The sequence below is a fragment of the Vulpes lagopus genome, chromosome 8, assembly GCF_018345385.1.
Source record: "Vulpes lagopus strain Blue_001 chromosome 8, ASM1834538v1, whole genome shotgun sequence".
Classification (NCBI taxonomy): domain Eukaryota; kingdom Metazoa; phylum Chordata; class Mammalia; order Carnivora; family Canidae; genus Vulpes; species Vulpes lagopus.
In genome coordinates this window covers 6,762,645-6,785,148 of record NC_054831.1, presented here as the reverse complement: position 1 = coordinate 6,785,148, position 22,504 = coordinate 6,762,645, and the positions used below count along the sequence as shown (strand labels likewise).

At 49.3% G+C, this 22,504-nt stretch overlaps 1 protein-coding gene across 1 annotated transcript in view; it reads left to right on the top strand.

The window, feature by feature from the left end:
• INPP5D (inositol polyphosphate-5-phosphatase D) overlaps positions 1-22,504 on the top strand; it is a 119,307-nt gene that overhangs the window by 10,605 nt on the left and 86,198 nt on the right. The window contains exon 2 of the mRNA XM_041766928.1: positions 4,342-4,405. Coding sequence (XP_041622862.1) covers positions 4,342-4,405 — 64 coding nt within the window. The remainder of the gene's footprint in view (positions 1-4,341; positions 4,406-22,504) is intronic.

Below are 22,504 nucleotides of genomic sequence, written 5' to 3'. Positions count from 1 at the left end.
TTTTTTTTTCTGACAAAGACCTGTCAGGAAAAGTTGGAACAGATTCTTTTGGAGATCAGAGTGGGTTTCTGCCCAGATCCTCTTCCCAGACAAAAAAGGACCAGCAGGGGTGGGGGTGGGAGCCCCGATCTGAGACCCAGCCGATGGGGGTAAGTGATGAGGGGTGACATGGCTCATGGAAAGGTGGGCTTCCTCCCAGGGGTCTCATACAAGGAACAATGTGCTGGACCCCTGGGCTACAGGAGCAGGGCACTCAGCAGACCCCCACCAGTACTCTGGCTGCCTCCCCACCACCTTTCACTTGGCCACCTGGCTTCTTCTCACCTTCTTTCTTCTGAACTAATGGCCTCTTATAATTTCTCCATTTTCTTAGTCTTTCCGCCTGGATTCTTTGAGGTTTTGGTTGTGAACAATGAATGCCCTTGGTCCCTGGGGCTAATATACATTTTTCCCTTGTTTCTATATTGGCCCAAGTGGCTTTTCTGAATGCAGGGCTTTCACCTGAATTCTCCCACTCCATCTTCTTGAGAAATCTACAATATTTAAGCAAGAAAAAAAATGTACAAATGACATTAGAAATTAGAACTGATCTATAATAAGAATGACAAAGGAGCTTAAAAACAATTATAGAGCACACTCAATCAATTGGCAGAGGGAGACAGAGATGCTAATGAGGTTCTTGAATTTTAGTTTGATGTTTTTCTCCTCCCCCACTACGCCCCCCCCCCCACTGCCGCCATGGGGCTCACCATGGTAAAGGATGTTTCTGGGCATGCTTGTCAGTGTTCATTTGGCTAAGAGTAGTCATACAGAAATAGCAGTATTTATCCAAGAGACTAAAAATGCCACAGCATTTTCTTTTTACTTCCATTTGCTTGTCCTCTTGCATTCATGTAAAACTTCCCAAGCCATATTAGGATTGATCTGGAAAAGCCCTTCCCAGAGGAAGCATCCTCCCACTTAGAACAGGGTGGGCACCTGCTGTCACCTGGCAGCTGTTCAGGGTCACGTGGGAAGTTTACTCTAAGTCCCAGTTCATTTGAGAGTGAGACAACCTCCCACATACCCGGCCCAGCACCATCTAACCTGGGCCTCCAGTGGGACTATTCCTAACACGATTGTCCTGAAATGCAACCCAGTCCCTGGAAGGAGTAGCGGCTGAGGACCAGTGTCAGCACCCTAAATTATTACTAAATCCCCACAAGGGGCCGGGAAGGGCTGGATGAGACAGTCATATAGCACGTTGTCTGGATTATGTTCTGGTGCAGTTGCTGTCAAAGAGGATTTAGTGGTGGGATCTTCACTAAACATTTCATGTGTAAGATGGTGTGTGCAAATATGTGTATATGTGTAGGTTATGCGTCTGTATGTAGACACGTGTGTGTATGTATACACATGTGTGTTCTCTGTGTGTTTGTACACATTTATGCATCTGGGACCAGAGTGAGGTGCAGCCACTGAGGAGTGGGGTTGGCCCAGGAGCGCCCCCTTCCATCTGCCTGCAGAGCCCCCAGTGCTCCGTGGCATGCAGTCTGGAACCACTGGTCTCCTGCGGCTGGGTGTGACAGCGGTGGCAGTGGTCGTGACATTGTAGTTTTCCCTCAAAGACGTGAAGGGACCCAGCTCCAGGGACAGCGTGGCGGCTGCTGGGATGTCACTGTCTAAGGGGAAGTGTCCTGTCTTCCTATTGTACTAGCTTTTGAATTGTGATCTGTTTGAGTAACGTGGGACCGCTTCTGTGTTTCAGTGTTCCTAGAACATCTTTGAAAAAGCCAGAAAGGCTTGTCTGCCACCCTAGATTAACTAAAAGGGCTTCCTGTTCTGCGCAGCTGCTCTGCCCCTCTCCCTGTGACCCTGTTCTTTACAGGCTGATGTTTTGAGCCTGCACAACTTCTTCCACAAATTAGCTGCCCTCAGCCAAATAAGACGGGTCTGGCCCTGGTCTCATTTGCATATCTCCGGGAGGAAGTGTCATGAGAACAAGCAGTGAAAGATAAGAGCACAGCAGGGGTGGAGCTACCCCTCTGGCATTGGTGACAGGCCCTGCGGAGGGGCCCCAGGCTGGTGGGGTTAGGGATGGGGGAGTGGGGTCCGGGGCCAGGGGCGGTTCTCCGTTTCTGGGACATCTCCCGGAGGTGAGGTGACAGTGGCCTAGAGAGTCCTCCGTGCCATCTCTGAAATAAGCCAGTTGTGCTGTCAGCCCTTGCTCTGGAGAGACGGGACCGGGTGCAAGGAAATGAGCACTCAGAGATGACAGAAAGACAGGAAAAGAAACTTCCCTGTGACAAACGAAGAGCCAGGGCCCGGTGCAAGTGACATTACCTAAACCCGCTCTCCAAAACTTTCTTGAAACATCCATTGGTTCAAAAGCCAAAAAAAGATTGTAAAATTGACCACATAAAATCATAAAACCTCTACACAGCTAAAAAAATAAGATAATAATAATCTAAAATTTTTCCATAAGCACTGTCAACCATAAGTAACTCCCAAGATATATTGTGGCATGTATCAAAGTCTTACAAATGCATAAGCAAAAGATGATTTAAAAGAGAAAAAAAAAGTAAGCCAAACACATGAAAAGAAATTCGCAGAAAAAGAAAGACAAATAGTGAAACATGGGAACGTGTTCAACCTTTCTCATATAGAAAGGCAGATTAAAGTGAGTACTCATTTTTCTTTAACCTCTCAGATTTGCAAAGATGAAAATGTCTGATAGCAGCCTGTTGGCAGGGTGTGGGGAAATAGACACATCCGGTTAGTGGGAGGCTCATCAATCTCTCAAAGTATAAAGCCCGAGGTGCGGCTCTTCTCCTGGTGGTGATCTCCCCGCAGCCACTCCCACAGGTCAGCACGAGCAGCGTGGAGCGGGCTCCGGGCCCTATTCTAAATGCTCTTCCTACATTAACTCACTCAGTTGACACAGCAACAGGTGGCTGGTGTTATGGTCCCCATCGTGCTGGTGGGGAGGCTGACCCTGTGACTTCGCCGGTTACACAAGGGGTCGGCACAGAGATGCTCCCTGCAGCACCGTTAGGAAAGTACAGAGCTAGAAATAACTACCCCTCCGGCCTCGAGGGTCGTCAGACAACTGATTGCACAACCACGTGGTGGAACATGAGCTGGGAAGACCTCTAAGATCTGGTTTTTTTTTTTTGGTGAGAAGAGCAAATTTCAGAACAACATATATACTGTGATGCTATTTGCATTTAAAAAGATAGGTACATGTCCGTTTCTGTGTGCACTTGAGAGTTCTAGAATGATTTACAAAAAGGAGAAGTCAATCTAAGAAGCAGGGCTGAAGAGGAGGGGAAGGAGGAGAAATTTCTTTTTCATCTTTTATCTTTATGGTTTTAAATTGTTTAAACTAGTATATAATTTTTTAATTTTTAAAAAGATTTTATTTATTTATTTGAGTGAGAGAGAGAGAGCAAGAGCAAGCGTGAGTTGGGGGAGAAGCAGAGGGAAAGGGAGAAGCAGATTCCCCACTGAGCAGGGAGCCGGAGGCAGGACTCCATCCCAGGACCCTGGGATCAGGACCTGAGCCAAAGGCAAACACTTAACCAACTGAGCCACCCAGGCATCCCCTAAACTAGTGTATCACTTTGGTTTTGTTTGTTTGTTTGTTTTGTTTTATTTATTCGTGAGAGACACAGAAAGAGAGGCAGAGATACAGGCAGAGGGAGAAGCAGACTCCATGCAGGGAGCCTGATGCGGCACTCGATCCCGGGACTCCAGGATCACACCCTGGGCTGAAGGCAGGCACTAAACTGCTGAGCCACCCAGGGTTCCCCACTAGTGTATAATTTTGAAATCTAGTTCAACAGGAGTGCCTGGGTGGCTCTATTCATTAAACATCAGACTCGCCCTCAGCTCAGGTCTTGATCTCAAGGTTATGAGTTCAAGCCCCTTGTTGGGCTCCGTGCTGGGCGTGGAGTCTACTTTAAAAAGTAATAATAATAAAATAAAATCTAGCTAAACAATACATACAAAAGTTGAGTGAAGTGCCAGGCACCTGGGAGGAGCTAAATTCTCTTATGATGAAGCTGTGTCTTGAGGGTGAATGCCTTTAAATCAGACCACATAGCTGTCGATGTAAATCATGCCCAGAAGACCCCACGTGCCTTTTCCTGGAGCTCCTTGAGTGTGGAGGGGGCAGGGGAGGGGGCTCAGTCCTGGACTGCTTGATGTCAAGGCAAATCTCCACCTCGGAATGGTCAGCCCCAAAGTTCAGAGACGTCATGCCCAGGTCCCTCGAGCCATGTCAGGAATTCCTGTCTTTTCAGTTCCCAGAGACGTGAATTCTCTTGCATGGGTTCTAATGGAGGCTTTGGTCTGTTTCAGGTACCGGAATTGTGTTTACACATACAGGATTTTGCCCAATGAAGACGATAAATTCACTGTCCAGGTAAGCCCTCTATCAACCCGGCCATCTGGCCTTGAGTGGAGCGGGTGTTGGCAGAGAAAATGACAAAGACGGGGCAGAGAGGAAAGTATGTGCCCCAAACAGCCTGGACACGAGGGCCTGGCGGAGCCTCTTTCTCCCCAGGAGTCCATGGGTGGGGGTGGCTTGGTCCGTAAGCTGAGACCCTGCTCTGAGGAAGGATGCCCAGAGACAACGGGAAGGGATTGTAGCTTGTTGATTATTTTCTTCAGTGAGCCCAGCTGAGTGAGGCTCAGTGGGCTAGGAAGGAGACAAGGGGAACCCACAGGAGAACAGAGTATTTTTTCTGAGGGACTAGATGATCACCCGACAGGTTAGCACAAAACAGTACCTTTCAGTTTGTAGACACCTGTTCTGCCAGAGGCTGATGCTCATGGCACCTGGTTGCACGATGGAGAGGCCAAGTATGTAAACTTGCCATTAAATGTTAACAAAGAACCAACTGCAGCAAGTCTTTCCAAGTCCCAGTCTGGAAAGACCACCCCTCCCACACACGGAGTTTGCATGACGAGCACACAGGCTGTGTGTGACCACAATGCATGACCACCCAGTGATGTGGAAGCCAGGGGAGCTATTTTTATCTGGCTGCATTAAGAGAGCATAGGGGTGGCCAGAACAAAGGAGGTGACGTTCTCGGTGTCCTTGGTGGGGCCAGAGGAGTCATGCTCAGTTCTCGGGGGGACCATAGTAAGAGGCACTAACATGAGGTACCTGGGTGGCTCATTTGGTTAAGTGCCGCCTTTGGCTCAGGTCATGACTTTAGGATTCTGGGATCGAGTCCCGCACTGGGATCCCTGCTCAGCAGGAAGTCTGCTTCTCCCTCTCCTTCTATCACTCGTCCCTATTGTTCTCTCTCTCTCTCTCTCTCTCTCTCTCTGTCAAGTAAATAAATAAAATCTTAAAAAAAAGAGGCACCAACAAATGGAGCACACCCAGGTGCGGGGCAGAGAGGAGGGATAGACCGGGGTTGGGACTCCATGTCGTGTAGGAGCAGCAACAGGGTCTGTGGGGTTTAGTTGAAAAGAAAGTAAGGGTGGAGGAGAGGTGGAGCATGATCACTGATTCCAGAACATGAAGGGAACGGTGCCTTTCGTCCGCAGCTAGGATGTGGTTGAGGGCAGGACACCAGGCAGGTTCGGGGGGCAGGGGGAGGGCATCGGTCACCAGAAATGTGTCCAGTGGGAGAAGCCGTGAGGGGTGGAACACCTCTGGAAAGATGATGGGGTCAAAGGAGTCACTTCAAGGAGCCCTTGGGTCAGAGAGTGAGAGTAAGGAGGTGCTTGGCCCAGCCCAGGGGGTCTCAAAGCCGCCTTCCTGGGCAGCTGGGGCTCTTTGATGCAGGGGCTTCTGGGAGATCCAAGTTTGGGCTCCTTTGGAATCGCTCCACCCGACAGAGGTCAGGCTGAGCTGCCTCGGGCTTCTTCATCCTTCCATATGTGCATCTGCACCAGTATCTAAAGAATATTCTTTCGAATGACTGCAGCTGGTCTAGGGTGCCCACGCATCGCGGCCTGGTCACCAGGGATGTGTTGTGGCACCCCACGTATCACAGTGGCCTTTCAAGTGCTTGGCAGCTGCTCATCATCGGTACGACGGTCCCTCCCAAGGGGAGGCTGTGTGGGGCAGGCAGGCGGCCTCGGCGGCCTCCACCGTGTTTTGTCAGTCTATGACGGTGTGAACTCTCCTGGCCGGGTTGGCATCCCTGATGGGTGGTTTGCTGAAAGGAGTCTACACTCTCTTAAGTTAAAAGTTGGTCAATGCTTTTGATCTTTTTTCTCCTTGTGGTTTCTTCTATTCCTTCAAAGTGAAGAAGACTTCAAGTATGACTAGGCCTTACGCTGGAAAAGACGCCTCTGTGGCTTCTTGTACACAGCTGTACCCACGGCCCGCAAACACGCGGAGACTGTGGTCTAGCACGCCCCCCTCCCCTCTGCGGCCTCGCTGCCCTGGCCCCGCGTGGTCCTGTGAACTGCGGCCTGTCCTGGGGCAGTTTCAGGGTCCGGGGGCCTCATCAGGCTTTGGGGGTGGCAAAGAATAGAGAGTCGCTCTGGCTAACTCGTGTGAGGAGTGGGCGGCCTGTGTGGCCGTGCGCAGGGCGCCGGGGGAGGAGGCCTGCGCTGGGCACAGCCCGCCACGCCTCAGCCCTTCTCTGCCTGTCTGCTCTTCTTCCCGTGACAGGTGCACTTTTCAGTTTCCAGTCCCCAGAGGGACCCAGGGTGGCTCAACCACCAACAGCTTTCTCTGCACGGGCCATCAGGGGCCACAGGCCAGGGTGTCAACCAGCTGTCTGAGCAATGGCCTGCCCCACAGTCAGAAGTGTGAGGACAGAGCTGGTCACTTGAGGCCACATGCTGCCAGGGTGACAGGTGGGCGGGCTTCGTAGAAAAGCTGGCGCCCTGCTGGACATGTGGGCTCCAGACCCCAGGGCCTGTGACCTCTTCAGTGGCCCACGGCAGGTAGCCAGGGTGCAGGGATCTGTGTGGCCCGGGTGGTCTGCAGAAGTTTCCATTCCGAAGGATACACCTTCCTGAGATAACAAGAGTCGATGGCTCCTGCCCAGCAGGTTGAAGCACGTGTGCAAGGAGGTGAAATCAGAGATCCGACTGGGTCTCAGTCCTTGCCAATTGCTGCTTATTTTAGCTCTGGTTCCTCTTTTCATGTCGAGGCAAAACCTCATACTCTTTTCTGAGCTGAGCCACAGTTTCTAAATAACTCACTCCTTACACCTGAGCCTGCTTAGTGCCACCAGAATGTGAGGCTCCTAAAATAAGAATCTGGCGTGAAAATCTTGGCCAAGTGAACCACCAAAGGCTTTACTCACTTTCTTATTTTAATTCCCCCCACTCTTCTGTTTTTTTGGACAAAACCAAAGGGACACTCTGCCCCCCGCCCCCCCGTTCTTTGCAGAGGGACCTCATGCGGTGGGTATGGGCATCACGACCCACAACCACCCCGTTTGGGTCAGGAAGAGGAGCGATCCTGACACTCTGTGACCTTGGCCTCTCTCCACCTTTCTCAGCCTCCCAGAAAATGAGAGAGAGAAAGGAAGGATATAAACTGTAACTTCATTCAACCCCCTCCCCTGTGTATGAATGTAGCTGAGGCCTGCAGAAGGTGGAGCTTATACCCGCATCTCCAGAAAGTGTGGTCCAGACCGGCTGGATGTTGGACCCCTGGGAAGGGTAGACTTTGGCCCTAGGAGGATGCAGAGGCAAGGCGGTATAACCTCTCAGAGAAAGAGAGAGAGACCTGTTGTCCTTCCAACAGTTGTCAATGGCTTTTGATCATAAATGGTATCTGGCCCTTATGCTAAGTCAACGAGGTCCCCGGAATGAAGGCAGGAAAGCATACAACGTGTAAATCTCCCACCCCAGCGAGTGGCTGGCATGGGGGAGCCAACACCTCCGCCACCGCCATCTTTCTTTGCTGGGAGGGAACAGACATCAAACAGAACAACTGCAGCTGCTAACCCACAGAAGGCAGCCTACCTCATACTCAAGTGAGAGAGAGAAGGAGCAGTGGAGGACAGTGAGATGCACAGAAGGGGAGGAAGACAATGGGGAGAATGGCGAGCAGGAAAGAGAAATGAACGAGAAGAGAAAGAGGAAGGAGAGAGGAGTAGAGGTGGGGGCAGTATTCTAGAAGGTTCTAGGCAGTGCCTAGGTGTGGCAGGAAGGGGGCAGGTGTCATGATCAGTCTCTCTCAGCTTTGCCTCTTGGGCTGTGGATTTCTGTGCCTCGGTTACCTCAGGAGCCCGTAGAATTGTTGTGGGTGGTTCAGCAGCCTCTCTGCCCACCCCCATCCTGAGAACCTTCTGGTCCTGGGGGAGGCAGGGCTCCGAGCCCTGTGAGGCCAGAGGAAGGCAGGTCAGCTCCACCCCCTCAGGCCTGATTTCCCATGTCCAGAGCCGGGTTTCTTGTAAAGCCCCAAACTCCTTTTCTGACTTGGAAAGGGACGTGACCCTCCTCTGAGGAGGCCTGACTCCCGACAGAGCTGCTGGGCTTCTGTGCCTTTCGAAATGCGCCCCCTTCCCCCCCACCCCCCCGGGGAGACCGAGGACCCGTTTGAGGCAGCAGGAGCAGCCTGATGGGCCAGGCGGGGTGCGAGGAGGGGAGGCCGGAGGCCCCTGAGCCGGGCCGCGGCCTTCAGGCCTTCAGACGCGGCGCACAACTGGCTGCCCCGGAGCCAGCGCCACGGCCCACGTCACCAGCGCCACGGCCCACGTCACCAGGGCCCTTGGGCTCCATTCCTACAACCCCTCAACCCTTGCTCCCTTTCTGACATCCTTCCTACCTAGAAAAACAAAGCAGAAAATACGCACTGTCCCTGGTCCCCGGCACGTCCTGTCCTTCCTCGCGGCTGAGATCACATCCAAGATACTGGCCGTGGAAGAGGGCGCAGGGGACACGCACACATTCCAGGGCGGCGCGGGCCAAGAGGGGCCACCTCGGCCTCGGCGACCACCCCCCCCCCTCCCCCGCCCCCGTGTTCCTTCCGCGTTTACAAGAGAAGCCCCGGGGCTCAGGGCTCCAGGGGCTCGTGACTCAGCTCCGGCCCGACGGTGGCCGTCCTGTCGCCCGGCCAGGGTGGACAGTGTGGCTTTCGGGAAGCAGAAAACAAAACAACTTTCTAAAAGCCGTTCGTCACCAGCAGCCCGGAGGGTAAACGGTTGAGCCATTGTCGTTAAGCTCAGGAAGAGGGTGGCAGCGGGCATTGTTCCGAGAGGTCGGGGAGAAGCGAAGATTCCGTCTGCGCCGCCGGCCAAGGATGTGGCTCTCGGACGCGCTTCCTGACGTTGCACAAGGACGGGCCGAGGCGCAGGCCCAGAGGCCGTGCAGGGCAGGGCCGCCCCCCGCGACCCGCAGACGCTTCGGGCCTCCACGGCCACGTTCTAGAAGCCTGCATTGTGAAAAATTATTTTATTTTTATTTTATCTTATTTTTATTTTTATTTTTTTTTAAATTTTGTCTGCTGTCTGCTGTTGAACACAGGCCGCTCAGAGCATCCCCCAGTTGCTTTAGGTTCCAAAAGGGAATTTGAGGGCGCCTGCGTGGCTCAGGGGTTGAGTGTCTGCCTCCAGCTCAGCCCTGGGGTCCGGGATCGAATCCCACACCGGGCTCCCCGCAGGGAGCCTGCCTCTCCCTCTGCCTCTCTCTCTCTCTCTGTGTCTCTCATGAATAAATAAGTAAAAGCTTTTTTTTTTTTTAAGTGGGGGGAGGAGAATTGGATGGAGAAAAAAACTTTTGAGGACCAGGTTTTTTCTCAAGATTCCATAGACGCTTTGTTCCAAGCCTTCAGAAACGTGGAATTGCAAACAGCCCCCGATACAAGATCCAAGGCCAACCTGTGCTGGTTCCAGTACAGGGAACCAGGTTTTTGCTCTTTCTGCTTTGAAGCTGGTGGGAGGTTTTTTTTTCTACCCTTATCATTTTCCTTTTGTCAGTAGTTCCTAAAATGTGTTCAGCCTGTTTCATCTGCAAATTTGGGTTCTTGGGCTCAAACTTCTCTTCTGCTCGGTCTTTGAATGCATTTTTCATTCCAGCTCTTCCGACTTATATTTGTCATGTACCTTCAGATGACTGTCTGCTTCCTCCGGCTTTCCCTCCCCAACCCCGTCCACTGGCATCTTGTCCCTGCCTCTCCGTCTTCTGGTCCATCTTGCCCCCACCGCTTCCCGACACGGATCATTTCCTCTTAGCTGCCCACAGCAGAGCTCACAGGGGGCCCACCCCGACACCTGCTGCAGTTGGTGGGCTTGGGCTCAGGAATAAGATGCAATTGTAACCAAGAGGATGTGAGGGGAAGCATTGTGCAGGGCTTCTGGGAAATGTTTATTTGTCTTAGAAAGAGATACAGGGACGAAGTGGTCCCTTTTCTACCTTTGGCAGGTGTCATAATGTGTAATCGCTGGGGCTGCTGCTCCCGCCATACGAGCAAGAGGGGACATGAGGCCAATAAGCAGAGGGCGGGGCAGAAAGGTGGGATGAACCCAGGCGCCTCATGATGCCACTGAGTTAACTGAAGAGAATTAACCAGCCTGGTGGCCACCCTGCCTCTAGTCTGAGGCTCTGTTCGAGTAACTGAATTAGGGGGACACCTGGGTGGCTCAGTGGGTGAGCGTCTGCCTTCTACTCAGGGTGTGATTCTGGAATCCCGGGATCAAGTCCTGCATCAGGCTTCTTGCGAGGAGCCTGCTTCTCCCTCTGCCTGTGTCTCTGCCTCTCTTTCTCTCTGTCTCTCATGAATAAATAAATAAAATATTTAAAAAAAAAAGAAAGAAAGAAAGAAAGAAAGAAAGAAAGAAAGAAAGATCTGTATCTTAGCAATTTCTGCCCTGGGAAGGCACGTCGATCACTTGCTTACTATAGATGGTTTAGCCTCTCCTGTTGGCTTTGCCTTTCAACATGAGGTCTGGGTCCAGCTTTCACATTTGCAAGAGGCCACTTAAGGCTACCCAAAAGAAGGGAGTCTTTCCTCTAAGAAAATATGCACCCCGAGAAGCCTTCCCTGATTATGCCATAAAAATGTCTCTTGGCCCCCACCTGTCACCTGCACCCCCACATCCTGTTTTATCTTGCCTGTGGCACCTGTCATTAGCTGACTTCACTGCATTTATTGTCTGTCCTGGAACCGTGCCTGGCATATAGAGGCCACTTGGTAAATATTTATCGAACAACTGATTTCTGCTGCCACCCTTACGCATACAGAGAGAGCCGCGTGTTCCCGTTACAATGGTGACTGGTTTAGGGCTTGCCACACTTAGCAGCCTCAAACTGGGTGTCCACGGGCCCCACCTGATTGTTTTTCATGCCCTGGCCAGTTTCCTCTGCATTCTGGGCAGTGTCCTCTGCTCCACAGTCTCGGTTCTGCTCTCACCCCGCTCTGATGTGGATTTGAAGTTCACCACTGAGGTTTTCATTCTGCTGCAAGCTTGCCTTACTGGCTGGTCTCCCTCCTTAACTGGCCCTGGTGTCTGTTCGCCTTTCCCGTTCCCTTTTCTTGCAGGTTTTCACTAACCAGCTATTCAAGGCCTTGCCTTCTACACGCGTGTGCGGACATCAGATGCTTCCCACAGTGTTTTCCTACTTCCTGCAGCAGCAGCTCCCACCGGGTCTTATTCCATCTACTCTCTGTTTCCTCTTCTGAAATACTGGGATCAAGGCAGTCCTTCCCTCATAGGCATGTTTCCAGGACGGAAGGCGATGGTTTATGTGAAGCACACAGCGCAGGGCCGGACATATGTGTGACTCAGAGAACAATTGTTTTTTGCAACGACAAGTAGCAGGGGAGAGAAGCACGGAGGCCAGTTAGCTTTGCAACACCCAGACAGAAGCCCAGGCCTGCCAACGGTTGGGGATGCCAGGTGCAGGGGAGGCAGAAAGTCCTGAAATAGGGACGCCAAAGACTCAGGAGTCCTGGGATTGGTACCAGACAGTCTGGGGGGCTGGGAAAGAAGGATGAACAACCAGATTACTGCCCAGGAGCAAAGAGGAAAAGGAGGTGCCAAATCTGGGCTTCTCTGTCCTTTCTGGATGGGGACCCTTCATGGTCCAATGCCTGCTCATTGGGCTTATGTCACCCCAGCTTTGGAGAAATGGGAAGACAGACGGAGGGGGTCAGGCGAGGGGCAGGCGGCCGGGATCCCACTAGGCAGCAGTAGAAGAGCCTTGGGGATACCGGAGGGGTCAGAGGGAGGGTCCTCTAACTCCCCGGGGGCCCTACCTCCTTGTCCCTTCTCATCATTGTCTGCATTTATTGAGCTCTTCCTGGAGCCAGCCACCTGATCTATGTTTTTAATTGAATCCTGGAAGGGAGTGTCATTATCTTTATTCCCATTTGAAATGCAAGGAAACTAAGGAGCTGACACTTTTTGCTTGGTTCATACAACTAGTCAGGGACAGGATGCGGTGTTATTTGATCTGCCATGCTCTGGCTTAAGGGCCAGGCCACCTTTCCTCTCCTCGGCTTGGCTCTTGCTCACCAAGGCGCCCTGCAGCCTGGGCCTCTGGCTGGAAGGCCAGATTGAGTCTGACGCTGTCACCATGTTTGGCTACTGACCTTTGCTTGGCTGGACACCAAAGGTTGGCCTTGGCAATGGAACCAGTGGTGAGTTGTATGGCATTTAAACCTTTAACCTTCTTCAACGAGGCTCAAGATGACCCCATTCCTAGGCTGAATCTAGTCAGCACTATAGCTGTATCTCCTGGCCATATTCCTTAATGACTTGTCATTCCAGAATGTCTTAGCTCAGAGATTCCCCATTCGTTCATCTGCTTCTTCATTCTGCAGATTTTGTTTGGGCACTGGGGGTATAGTAGTTAGTCAACCTTGTAGACATAGTCCTTGCTCTTATGGGATGGATGTTCAGTTCAGAGACTGTTGGCCGGCATTTATCAAGATTATCTCCTGGGCCCAGATTTGTGTATCTTGAAGTAGAGGTGTTTCAGGTGTTTCCATGGCAAAAGGAGCTCTCCTCCAGTGGGAGGATATGAATGACCCAACCAGTCCTTCTAAAAAAATCATCGCTCCCTCTTCTGTACTCCCATGGCATTCCCCCTCTTCCCACTACAGTGCCCTTCCCATGTGGGTGGTCTTCCACTCTCCCGCTCCACCCCTGTGAGCCGTAGGTGCCGCAGGAACACGAGGGAGAGCTCATTTGCTTCTGGATCTGCCCTAGAGCCTGACACAGGACAGAGAAGTCATAACCATTCACTGAATGAAAGGCGCAATTGGACTTGGCTTGGAGATGGTACTTCTGTTTATGACTTGGTACTCGCAGAACCTTTTGAGGTTAGCCTTAATCTCCCTGTTCTTGGCAGAAGTGTGCCCCGCTTTGAACCCCAAGATGGAAAAATCCAAATTTCTTCCTAAGTATTGAATGAATTAGTAGGTACTCCATTAGTCATTTGTACAAAGAGATTCACCATAAGCTCCTCCTGACTGTCCAAGTCAAGAGACCCTGGGAGGCTGCTGGCCGTCCATCTGAGTGCCCACCTGTCTCTCCAGCACGTTTATGCTCCTTCATGACTTAGGGGAAAAGGTTCTGAAGTTTGGAAATGAAAAAATGTGTTTTCCAAAATCCAATATCTCTGGCAAACACTCTTAAGACCCTGAGAAGAGGCCATAGCAGCTCATACTGGGACAAGAAAAAAACACAAGGACATAGTCCTGGGCTTTAAAGAGGGAAGCCAGACATTCGCAACAAGTAGATTTTAATGTAACTCAGAAGTCTGCAAGAAAAACTGTTGACAGCTCAGGGAAGCCATCGAGGAGGTAGTTACTCCTGCCAACACCAAGCTCCTCCCTGCCCCAGGATCTTTGCACTTGCCCTGCCCTCTGCCTGGGACTCTCTTCCCTTAGATTACCATGTAGCTAACTGCCCCAAAGTTACTCCCAGGTCTCCCCATCTAACGTCATGCCCTGCCCTGACAGTCATTCTGTTACATCCCTGTTTTATTTTTCTTCATAGTTCTTATCACTGTCAGCAACCATGTTAGTTTTCTTTTGCTGCTGTAACAAGTTACTGCAAATGTAGTGATTTAAAAACAACACAGATGTGGGGCGCCTGACTGGCCCAGTTGGTAGAGCATGTGACTCTTGATCTCAGGGTTGTAAATTCGAGCCCCATAGAGATTACTTAAAAATAAGTCTTTTTAAGAAAACCCCCACAAATGTATTATCTTATAGTTTGGGGGGTTAGTAGTCTGAAATGGGTCTCACTTGGCTAAAATCCAGGTGTTTGGGCAGCCCAGGTGGCTCAGTGGTTTAGCGCCGCCTTCAGCCCAGGATGTGATCCTGGAGTCCTGGGATCGAGTCCCACGTCGGGCTCCCTGCATGGAGCCTGCTTCTCCCTCTGCCTGTGTCTCTGCCTCTCTCACTCTCTCTCTCTCTCTCTCCCTCTGCCTCTCATGGATAAGTAAATAAAATCTTTAAAAATAAATAAATAAATAAAATCCAGGTGTTGGCAGAACTGTAGTCCTTTCTGGAGACTTGAGGAGGGACATCTGTCTTCTTGCTTTTTCCAGTTTCTAGGGGCCACCTGCATTTCCCACCTTCAGAGGCAGTAACGGCCAGTCAAGGCTTTCTCCCCATGTCACGTCTCTGGTCCCGACTCTCCTACTTCTCTCTTTCCCTTACGAGGACCCTCGGGATTTGACTGGGCCCACCTGAATAATTCAGAACAATCCCTGTCTCAAGCTGAGCATGTTAGCAACCTTAATTCCTTCTACATCTTAATCCCCCCACACCATGCAACAAAACACATCCGTGGGATTCAGAGATCAGGACATAGACTTCTTTGAAGGGGCTCTGCCCTCCACAGTGACTCTCTCTGTTATTTATTGACTCACTTGTTTGTCATCTGTCTCCACTATGAGGATGTGAAACCCAGGGGAGCAAAGACCTCCTCCTTCTTGCTCCCCACTTTGTCTGCAGCTCTTAGAAGAGCACGTTGCACATAGGACCTTCTCAATAAATATTTGCTAACCGGGTGAACGAAGGGGTACATTTGTAATATGAGTGAGGGGGGAAAGGCCTCCCATTTCTTTACCTCTACAAGGAGGGATGTGGAGTAGAGACCTCCAGAGACCTCTCTGCTCTAAAATTCTGATTCTTTCCATAGCAATGGCATCAACGAACGTTTGGGAGAGGGGGCTGCTCAGAGCAGCTCTTCTGGAATCTGCTCCGCGCGTGGCAGTGGAGGGGCGCAGCTAGAGCAGTAAGACCTGGGCCTGGGATGAAGGAAAGGCAACAGGGGAGTTTGGGGGCGAGCTGCAGAGTTAATCAGGGAGCTGCCCCAGGCTGCATCTCCCTGAGGTAGCTCCGCTCCAGGCTGAGGACACAGAGCATGTCTGCCAGCTGTCATTCCTGGCTCCCACTGAGTACCTCGAGAGTTGTTCACAAAGAGAAATGAAGCAAGCTGGAAAGAAAAGCATCTCAGGGAATGTAATTAAGGATAAAAATATCCTCCCAGGCTCCTGGCCATGGGGACCTAGAGGATGCCCCTGATCTGGGGACCAGGGGAACCATGATGGGTTTTGAAAGATAATGACTGGTACAGGTTTGTAGTATGGGTAAGTTTGCACAATTAGAAACACCCTCTATATGCAAGCAGGGCCGAAAGACAGGGAGGAGTTCAAAGCATGCAGTGTGTTAAATACAGAACCTTTGCAGGGGGTGGGGGGAGAAAAGGGGAAACAGACACAGAGAAGGAGAAGATGGGCTTCCTTCTTTGCATGTATCAGGAGGAAATGACAATTCTGGAGGCAAATTGTTGAATACTGGAAGTGGAGGAGGACTTAGAGGCTCCTCACAGCACCCCCCTGCCCCCCATCTCCCCTCCCTCCAGTCCTGAGCCGGACTGAGCCAGGACACAGAACCCCACACCTGTCTCACCCTCCTACCCCTGTACGCCCTCCCCTGCCCCCCATCCCAGCCTTCTGCACCCCTCAGCCCCACCCCATGCATCCCACCTAAACGATGTACTCCGGCTGTTAGGTGTGAACGCATTTCGACCCCGTGGTGAAGATGGTTACACAGGAAACAGCAGAAAGATAAGTCACAAGCACAGCCTGAGGAGGAGGGTAAATAACCAGCCTCTCCCCCTGAGTGCAGCCTGAGGCTTACAAAGCTGCTTACACAGCCTGGCTTGGACCCCTCAACTCACTCTTGGCCAACTTTTCTCTTCTCTTCTCTTCTCTTCTCTTCTCTTCTCTTCTCTTCTCTTCTCTTCTTCTCTTCTCTTCTCTTCTCTTTCTCTTCTCTTCTCTTCTCTTCTCTTCTCTTCTCTTCTCTTCTCTTCTCTTCTCTTCTCTTCCCTTCCCTTCCCTTCCCTTCTCTTCTCCTCTCCTCTTCTCTTCTCTTTTCTCCTCTTCTCTTTCTTTTTTCTTTTTTGCGTGCGTGCATTAAGAAGGATTACTGCAGGGGCACCTGGGTGGCTCAGTTGGTTAAGTGACTGCCTTCAGCTCAGGTCATGATCCCAGGAGCCTGGGATGGAGCCCCACATCCAGGCTCTCTGCTCAGTGGAGACTCTGCTTCTCCCTCTCCCCCTGCTCATGCTCATTCTCTTTCTCAAATAAAACTTCATTAAAAAAAAATAAAGTGAAATATCCAGTATAGGGAAATGTATAGAGATAAAAATTAGAAGGTAAGGATTGCCTAGGGTTGAAATTTATTAAAAAAAAAAAAAAAAAAAAAGATGGGCACCTGGGGGGCTCAGTGGTTGAGCGCCTGCCTTAGGCCCAGGGCGTGATCCTGGGGTCCTGGGGTCCTGGGATCGAGTCCCACATCAGGCTCCTCACAGGGAGCCTGCTTCTCCCTCTGCCCGTGTCTCTGCCTCTCTCACCCTCTTATGAACAAATAACATCTTAAAAAAAAAAAAAAAAGGATTGCTGCAGATCAGTATTTGTTATCTCTGCTTTTCCTCTTAGCAAGGTAGTAAGTGAGGGTGAGGAAGTTTAAATTGAAAATATTGAGCAGAGATAAAAATCCCCTGCAACTGAGACATGCCTTGCTTCTTGGGAAACTGTCCATGTAAATATGTTTCTCTAAAATTTAACTTTAGAACCCATAAAATATTTGCCATCTCAAAAATAGCCTTAAAGACTTCATGGGAAGTACTTTGAGTACTCATTAAGGCATTCTTGAAATGTTGACTCTGATATTTGGGGGAGAGATTTGCAGAAATTCTGCAACAGTAGTACCATGCCTGGTCTGCTAGAGCAAACTGCACGATCTTCAGTGTGCTGTGGTTCGCTTTAAAAGTGAAAGTGGTCAAAAGCTACACACTTCTACTTATAAAATAAATAAGTCCTGGGGACATAATGTCCAGCACAGTAGCTGTAGTTAATGATATGATATTGTACGTTTGAAAGTTGCTAAAAGAGTAAGTAGATTGCAAAAGCTCTGAGTACCAGAAAAAATAATTTGTAACTGCCTGGTGATGGACGTTAACTAGACACCTTGCCGTGATCATTTTGTGGTATATATATGCCTATATCAAATCATTATAGTGTACACTGGAAGCTAATATAATGTTATGTGTCAGTTATATCTCAATTATTTTTTAAAATTTCATGTCAAAGACTCAGCCCAAAAGAAGAAAATAAAAGAATGTAATACTTTTTTTTTTCTCATAATAATTTTCATTGCACATTGAACTCCTACTATTTTGGCTGTATTGGGTTAAATAAAATATATACATCAATTTAATCTTACCTGATTTTTTTAAAACTTTTTTTTTTTTTAAGTAATCTCTCTGCCCGGCATGAGGCTTGAACTCACGACCCTGATATTAAGAGTCACATGTTCCACCAGCCAGGTGCCCCTCAACGCTCTTTTTAATGTGACTACTAGGAAATTTAAAATCATGTATGAGGCTCACATTATATTTTTGCGGGAGAGCCTTGCTACACAAAGTGTGGGCCCCAAAACAGCAGCGCGAGCATCACCTAGGAGCTTGTGAGAAATGCAGAGAACCAGGCAGGCCCAGAGCTACTGATTTAGAATTAGCATTTACACAAGATCCTCAAGTGATTGGTGTGCACAGTCAAGTTTGAAGAGTGTGGAGGTCGAGGGAGCGTGGCAATAGATCCCACACATGACAAGAAGGAGGAGAAACCAAGGCAAAGGCTCCGTCCAGAGGGCTAATCTCCAGTATCCAAGATGTTCCGATATCCAAGAACATCAGGAGTGCCAGGGCCTGTGAGGATGGCCCTGCCACCAAGAATGTGTCTGACAGGTCACCTGGGCAAAGATGTGTACAAGGAGGTTCACGGCAGCAGTACTTGAAATAGGAGACTGAGGAGAGCCAGCAAGCAACCTAACTGGTGATTTTTCTTTTTTTCAAGATTTTATTTATTTATTCATGAGAGACACAGAGAGGCAGAGACACAGGCAGAGGGAGAAGCAGGCTCCCTGGGAGGAGCCTGATGTGGCACTTGATCCCAGGATCCTGGGATCAGGACCTGAGCCAAAGGCAGATGCTCAACCACTGAGCCACCCAGGTGCCCCCGCAACTGTGGTTAATAGGGAGTGTTCATAAATTGTGGCCTGGCCCGTGGAAGATGATGCTGTTGTTGGACAAATTAAGGCAGAGCAATGTGTAAAAAGTCGGAAATCTCTCCAAAATGTGAAAGAAGTTACAGGATGATGCTGTCTGTAGGAGTGCTTTGTTCGGGGATAGACTGTATGCACCAGGTTGTACATTCATCACAGTGACAGGAAGGAGATCTGAGAGACTGTTCGCAGTGGGGCAGGAATGAGGGTTTTCAGGCCACTGGGGCAGGGGTGGTTACCAACAAGAGACAGGGGCTCCTTTCCACTTTACACACTTTGGTCCTGTTTTAGTTGTTTTCACCGTGGCCAAGGTGTCACTTTGATAAGAATTATTTTCCTTTGAAATACTTCACTTCTTGCCTTTGTTTAAAAATGATTGCTACAGGAAATGGGATGGCCTCTGAAAATCTGGGGCTCAGAAATACTGTAGGGTCGGGTACCACACGGGAGGCCCTGCAGAGACTGGGGAAAGGAAGCCTCAGACCTGACTGAGGAAGGGCTAGACGCTGGGCCGGGGTGTTCGGAGACTGTTCTGCGGGCAGCAGGGAGCCGTGGAGGGTTGTTTGTGTGGAACACAAAACGAACTGTTTTCAGATAAACAATTCTGTGGCATCTCGTATGTTCACAATGTTACGTGACCACCACCTCTGTGTAGTTCCCAGACATTGTGATCATTCCAACTTCAAACCTCAGATGCATATATTATTATTATTATTATATTTTATATAAATTTATAAAATATTAATGATAATTGCTGGGGGTTTTTTTAGATTTTATTTATTTATTTGACAGAGAGAGAGAAAGAGCATGTGATTGGTGGGGCAGGGAGCCCAATCCCAGGACCCTGGGATCATGACCTGAGCTGAAGGTAGATACTTAACCAACTGAGCCACCCAGCCCTTGCCCCCTTTTAAAATTACCTTTCATTGCTTATGGCCCTTTCCCTGGGCATTGAGACCCATGTAGAGAGTTGCTCTCCTCTTCTCTCCTCTTCCCTTTCTTTCTTGTTTTCCTGTCTTTTTCTTTCCTTTTTTTCTTTTTCAACCCAAGTGAAATATGAATTTGCCTCTCAAAAGTGCTCCAACACAACAGAAGCACGGAGAGTAGAAAGCAAAAGTCTGCCCTCAGCACCCCCCTCACCCCTCTCTCCTTGGTGGGAGCAGCCACTGCCAGCAGTGTGGCCTTTGCTCTTTGGGTGTGCATTTACACAGAGATATGAGCTTGTGCAGAGATAGAGGGTTTTTTATTTTTATTTTTTATTTTATTTTATTTTATTTTATTTTTTTGATAGAGGGTTTTTTTAAATAAATGGGATTATGGGCACCAGGGTGGCTCAGTCCATTAAGTGACTGCCTTTGGCTCTGGTCATGATCCTGAAGTCCCAGGATTGAGTCCTGAGATCAAGTCCAGGGATCAAGTCCCACATCCAGCTCCCTGCTCAGTGGGAAGTCTGCTTCTCCCTCCCCCTACTCCTTCTCTCTCTCTCTTGCTCTCTTTCTCTCTCTCTCTCCCCCAAATAAATAAATAAAATCTTTTTTTTAAAATGGGATTGTGCTGGATGTATGTTCCACATTTTGCTTTCTTCTCTTAGCAGTTTGTCTTTGAGATCTATCCATGTCAGTTCACATACCTATGTACTTCTCAACTCTTTTACCATACAGTCCCTCCTCCTATGGCTAGTTGTTTAGACCGAGTCCTTGCCGTTATTAGTACCAAAAGCAACCACCGCAATCAGCAGGCTTGTGCAGACTTCTGTGCACAGGTGCAAGCTTTCTTCCAGATGGTACCAGTAGGGTGAAGGCATGCACGTTCTTGTAGACATGGCCTCTTCATCCTGCCAAAAACCCCTTCCAAGTGGCCTCCCACCCAATGTCACTCGGTGCCGGCCAACCATGTCCCCACATCCTCTCAATATTAGACATCAAAAAAAAAAAAATACTAGACATCATCGGGGTCTATAATTTCCACCAAGCAGAGGAGAGAAACATGCAATCTTAATGTTTTGCTTTGCATTTCCTTCATTATAAACATTTTTTCCTATGTTCCCTGGCCCTTTGTTTTTCTTTTCCTGTGAATTGCCATGTAGAGTCTTTGTCAGTTTTTTCCCTTTTGAAAAAAGCTTTCTGACTTAAAAAAAAAATTCTTTATATGTTTTGTGTATTAATTTTGGGGCGTTAGCTAGTTATGATGTAAATATTTTCTCCCAACCTGTCATGGTTTAAAAACTTTGTTTAAAAAAAAAAAAAACTTTGTTTATGGTTCGTTTGTCATGTAAATTTTTTTTTTAAAGATTTTTTTATTTATTTGACAGAGAGAAAGAGTGTGTGCAAGCAGGGGGAGCAGCAGACAGAGAGGGAGAGACAGGCTGCCTGCTGAGCAGGGAGCCCGACTCAGGGCTTGATCCCAGGACCCCAGGATTATGATCTGAGCCGAAGGCAGATGCTCGGCTGAGCCACCCAGGCGCCCCCACATTAGTGTCTGTTTTATGCTGTCTTTTATATTTTCTCAGTGTAGTTCTTATATCTTACATTCTTATATGTGATGGAGTTTAGTTACCTTGGCAGACAGAATGTCTTTTCCGTGACATTTTCTGATTGGGCTTTGTTGACGTCCAGGGAAGTTGTGGTGTTTGTAGGCTGCTCTGACCTATGTTTCTGAATTATCTCGTGAGTTTTCATTGTTGCTTTGATGACTCCCTTGGCCTCTAGAAAGGAACACAATTGGAGTACAGGATCTTCTTGTCTGCAAATAGTGATAGAGCCTCTCTTCTTTTCAACAGGACTAATTGCGGGGAGGGGAGTCGTTTCGATGGTTTTCTGCTGGCAGGGCAGGGTCATGATGCCCATCGCGGCAATGACGCTTGTTGTCTTGCTTCTGATTTCCAATGATGTTTCCGCTCTGGATGGAGGATGCAAATCAAAGACAAGGAATAAAATGGGAATGCCAAGAGGAGGGTATCTGCCAAGCAGTGCCCAAACTGAAGCAGCAGAGCGGATGCTCAGCTGAGTAAAGCCAGGTGGTCAGTGCCCAACGGGCCTTCCATCTGACCCACTGTGCCCCAGATCATTGAGCTCTGCTTGCACCCACTTGTGTCCGGCACCCAGCATAACTGAGATGCCTGCTAGCTTGGAGGGAGCCACACGCTGATGAGCTCACCGCCTGGATCCTAATCTGAATCCCTGGTGTAAATGAGGGGGAGAGCCCAGCAGCACCAGAGGCCACATCCAGGTTGACTCACAGCGGTATACTCTCCTCCTAAGCCATAGTCCTCCATGTCTTGACAAAAAATTACACAAATGCTTTATTGAAAGTATATATATGATATCAAAGATCACAGACTGGCATCACCGCCCCCACCCCAAATCCCCCCCCCCGCCCCCGCCACTGTGTTGGATATAGTGTTTCTTTGCCTGACATATGTTTTTAAAAATTATGAACCAGCTGAAATCATTTTTAGAAATTCTGAGATTTTAAAAAACATTCTGAATTTTTGGTGTTCCTTGAACAATTTGAAGACCTGATAAGCTTAGACCTGCAGTACCAGGGTAGGCTTCCCCCTTTCAGTGTGGCATTTCTCTTTAACGGGACACAGTCCCCACCTCTCCCTATTGCCTTACCCCCAACCTGCTCCTCTTATTTACACCATCTGCCTGGCCTCCGTAGGCGGCTGAGCTATAATCTCTATTGGATACAACAAATGATATAACTCATCAGACTAGCAACCGTATATTGGTCTTTTAGGTAAATAAAATAAGGAAAGCAGGTTCACCTGACTTGGTCTGCTCCCCATGAACTCCTGCTGGTTCCCAGGATCGCTGCTGGCTTTGGCACATCTTACAAACCCTGCTGCTAACAATCTGATGTAGAATCTTGCTCAAAATTGACACAAAGCTCACTAAGCTGTAAACTAAGGAAGAAGACGCCCGACCCATTGTGAAAATCACAGCTTGCCTGGCAGGCCCACAGGCATCTGGGCTTCCCCTCTGCTCTTCCCTCCAGCCAGTCAGC